The following is a 4,299-nucleotide window of genomic DNA, read 5'->3' as shown; positions in this document are numbered from 1 at the left end:
ATATATATATATATATATATATATATATATATATATATATATTATGTTATTCCCCCCATGCTGCTACCAACATCGGCTGTTCCCAATTCCCCTGAGGCAAAGTGTTTAAATCCATTTGAAAATATTAATGGTTTGCCCTGAGAAGTGAATGACACCCCCCCACACACACACACACAAATTTTAAAATAACAGCAGCTTATCCACCTTCAGTGCAACTAGATGATTTTCCTTCCTCTACATCAGGGGTGTCAAACTCAATTTCATTGAGGGCCGCATCAGCATTGCGGTTGCCCTCAGGGGGTGTGTGGTCAGGGGGGGTGCGGCCTACTGGGTGGGCATGGATGGAGTGGATGTGGCCTACTGGGTGGGCATGGCCAGCTCTACATCGTTCACGTCGGGTGCCTGTTGGGGCCTGGGCAGGAGTGGGACAGATCTGAGGGTCTCTGGCAGAAGGGGGTGGGACCGGGGCAAGTGCCAAGGCATGGTCCATTTCTTCATTCCTCACAAAGGGTAACACTTCCCCAGCATGCACCCAGGCGGCGGGGGCGACGCGGCAGGGGCTGGTTCCTCGCTGTTTCTAGACGGCCTTGTGGAGCTAAGACTGAATGCGTTTCAGCATAGATGGCCACCACAAAATTGTACATTGGCTTCCGGCCGGCCTGGGCCAGGGCCAAGGCAGCGGGGGCCGTTCCCTCACTGTTTCCAGGATGGCTTCGTGGGCCACATGCAACCACTTTGCGGGCCGCATCTGGCCCCCGGACCTTGTGTTTGACATGTCTGCTCTACATAAAGTGTATAGGGCAGAATTAAAAGGATGATTGTAGCTCACAAGCAGGAAAATAAATGAAACTGAAATAACAACTGTTTGTTCAAATGAGTGGCTATAAAGAAGTTTTAGGTATAATAGCAGCTTGTCCTCTTTCAGTTTTAACTTCCCAAACACATGCATACAAAGTTAGGAGCAACCTCGCTCTTATCTTTGAAGTTAGCTTTCATTCACAGCACAACTTCAGAGGAACAGCAAGTGAAGAAACTAAGAATGATGGAAACTTCCAACCTCATGTTTCTGGAGCTAGTTGCTTCTATGACATTATTGAGAATGTGTATGTATATCAGTATTTCTGGACTATTTGTTGAATTCATGAGAAAGATTCTAAAAATGCTAAAAACATTACAAAAGTCAGATGGATCAGACCCTAATAAATGCATTCATGCTGACAAAAACAAGTATTATTGCTTTTAAAAACTTTTTTTTAATGGGCAGGGGTATTATCTACCACTCCAGTTCAATTCTAAGAAATAATTCAGGCTCACACAAATTTTGACATATGAGGCTGAATGCTGCATACTAATTGGCAACTTTTTCAAGGTTTAATGAAATTGAATATATCTGGACAGAGTTTACCAATAAGGTGATTCCAATATTGCATTATTTAGTAATTTATGTCAAGTATAATGCAACAAGGGATATCACTTTGGTGCTGCCTTTGTACACCAGAAACATATTGGTCAAATGTCGAACCAAGATTCCTCTACTAGAGTTCAGAATCTGAAATCTGACCAGCTGATATCTTTCTGGTTTCTAAGAAATAAAATAGAACAAGTTGATTGATTGGTAAATATATGTTAGAATAAAACACTGAATTAAACAAAGAGAATCCAGCAGAAGTATGCCTTGATGAAAAAGCCAGGATAAATATGTAACAAGAAAAATCAGTTCAAAAATAAATTATTTCCAATCAAATAGGGATAAAACAGAGGTCACATCTAGGTTTTTGGATTCCAGAGATAGGCAACATCTGACTTTGCAGCCAAAGTGAGATGTTACTAGCAGAATTTGAATTCACATCACAAGCAACTTCATATTGCCTCGGCTAACTTTGTTCTTTCTCATTATATCCCGTATCTGGTAGACATATTAAATATACCTGGAAATATCTGTATTACATATGACTGGAAATATGCAGTAGGCATAGGAAGACCAAAGCACTAAAACAGCCCCTCTTTGAGCAGAGTCCAATGGCAAACGTCCAATGACTATTTATGCACAAATATATATTACATTTTCAAACATGCCAAAACAGATTTAAAAATAAACTAGATGAAGAAAGGGCTTCTTTGATGGGTAGAAGTAAGTAAACATAGGGTTCCCCCTCCATTAATTAATTTTAAAAGTCCTACCTTAAAAAAGGTCATGGTTGCTCCATCTTCAACGGTTCCATATTCTATTTTTGTTTGCTTTGCTAAGTCATCTGCTGAGTCAATGGGGGATTCCATGCGTTCCACTGTCAGAAAGGCGGCTAGATTAGCAGTATACGAGGAAATGATGATAAGTGTGAAAAACCACCAAATGCCTCCCACTATCCTGGTGGAGAGGGCTTTGGGCATTAGCTCGGAACCTAATGAAAATCAGGGGAAAAGGATGAATCCAGAGTATTAACAATAGATCTCACTGTTAGAATTCAGGGCTTTTATTATCAAGGGAAACATGGAATCACTGAGCCAATAAGAATGAAATAAAGCTATAGCTTAACTGACACTTATAAAGACAAACAACTGAAATGGCAAAAATTATATACATACAAACATATGAGGCCCACACCCACACATACATAGATACAGGTATATATGTATGTACATATTTTCTCTCACTCGCTTGCGCTCTCTTTCTCTCTCTCTCTTTCTTTCTCTCTCTCTCTCTCTCTCTTTCTCTCTCTCTCTTTCTCTCTCTCTAACACACACACACCTCAAAGTAGTTTTTGAAACAAATTGCAAGATTGTGGAACCCAAGATATAGCAATGGGAGACCCAAATGAATATTTGGCTATCATAATCTAGCATATTGGAAATGACAAATAAAGCAGCAATAAAAAACAATCATTGATATGAACCATAAAAGAGAAAGTTTCTATTTAGCTTAAAAACAAATAATAATCCTGTCAGTTAAAATTTGCAGAAGCATTTCAAAGCATTTATGAGCTTCTAAATAATTTGATCATAAAATGTTTGACTACCATAACAAATAAAATCTTATCTCAAACTCTAAGAAATAATAGAATCAAAGGTGGGGAGTATCAGGAAAACTGTGATACAAAGAAGCATATAAGAAATCTGAATATATCATGCAATCATATAAAAATATCATAATGAAGCTAAATGTGACAAGTCTATGATAAAATGAAACATCTCCCATCTCTATACTTAGCTCCACATTTCAAAGCAAATAGAGGTGGATGAGCTACATATCTCATTTACTTCAAAAGCAATGAAAATACTACTATTGTGCTTATTTTAAAACAAGTCAAATTATACATAAATTGCTGGAGTTGCCTGCTCATGACCATAAAAATAGAAGGATTTTGGTAATATTGTCATTGTTCTAAACTATAATTTAATTTAATAATAATACAAAAGGCTGAAATCAGTAGCCTTTACATTCCTTTAATTTGCCAAAAAAATATAATGCAATTGACATGCATGAAATTCTTAAGATGGAAAATGGAGTAACTTGGACTAACTGTATATATGTGTGTGTATATATATATTCCCATAATGGGTAAAATAATTTTGCAAAGTGTAGATGCAACAAATGGTCATTGTGAGTAAAGTCTTAGATGTTTAAATTAATTAGCCAGGGATTGGTTTTATTTTCTATTGGGTAAAATGGAATGCGGGCAAGATGGACTATTTTATTCCTGATCAATTACAACATTCATATTGACTCAATCAAGGAATTCCAACAAAGTAGTGGAACTCATCTTCTAGTGAAGGGAACATTTGACAAACTCAACATCAAGTAAGAGTAGGGGAGAAAAATTAATGTTTGTTTTTGAAAGTTAGACTTGGTACCTTAAACAAACTATTTGATCCAAAACAGCCCATCTGACCCTGCAGTTCATCATACCCTTGCAATTTTTTTAAAAAATGAACAAAGAAAAAGAAAAAGAAAAGAAAAGAAAAGCTGACAGCCTTGGACATGACAGCCAACTCCAGCACCAGATTTTGCCTAGAATTCTGCAGGGAAAAAAAGTAAAAAAAAAGTACCTTTCAGATGTAGTTGCTCCTATGCCCTGTCAGTCAGACACTTAAACAATAAAACACTAATAGTGCCAAATAAGCCCAAGAGCTTATACTGTTTTCTTTAAAACAGACACTTAGAAAAGTCAAACAAGATTTGGAAGAAAAGAACATAGATATGTTTGCCATTGTTGCCCCAATTACCACAAGTTCGTATCTTACCAAGGAGACAAAGAGGGTGCCACCAAAGCCTGTAAAACAGAGCCTGGTTAGGGGCTGACT

At 37.5% G+C, this 4,299-nt stretch overlaps 1 protein-coding gene across 1 annotated transcript in view; it reads right to left on the bottom strand.

Moving 5' to 3' along the window:
- Positions 1 to 4,299, bottom strand: part of LOC107293132 (glutamate receptor ionotropic, kainate 2) — a gene marked incomplete at its 5' end in the record, with an annotated part of 213,078 nt that overhangs the window by 118,242 nt on the left and 90,537 nt on the right. The window contains one exon of the mRNA XM_015822266.1: positions 2,182 to 2,399. Within this exon, the coding sequence (XP_015677752.1) occupies positions 2,182 to 2,399 (218 nt within the window). The remainder of the gene's footprint in view (positions 1 to 2,181; positions 2,400 to 4,299) is intronic.

The sequence above is a fragment of the Protobothrops mucrosquamatus genome, unplaced genomic scaffold (genome assembly GCF_001527695.2).
Source record: "Protobothrops mucrosquamatus isolate PMUCROS unplaced genomic scaffold, P.Mucros_1.0 scaffold1513, whole genome shotgun sequence".
NCBI classification, from domain to species: Eukaryota; Metazoa; Chordata; class Lepidosauria; order Squamata; family Viperidae; genus Protobothrops; species Protobothrops mucrosquamatus.
This window is presented reverse-complemented; position numbering and strand designations above follow the sequence as displayed.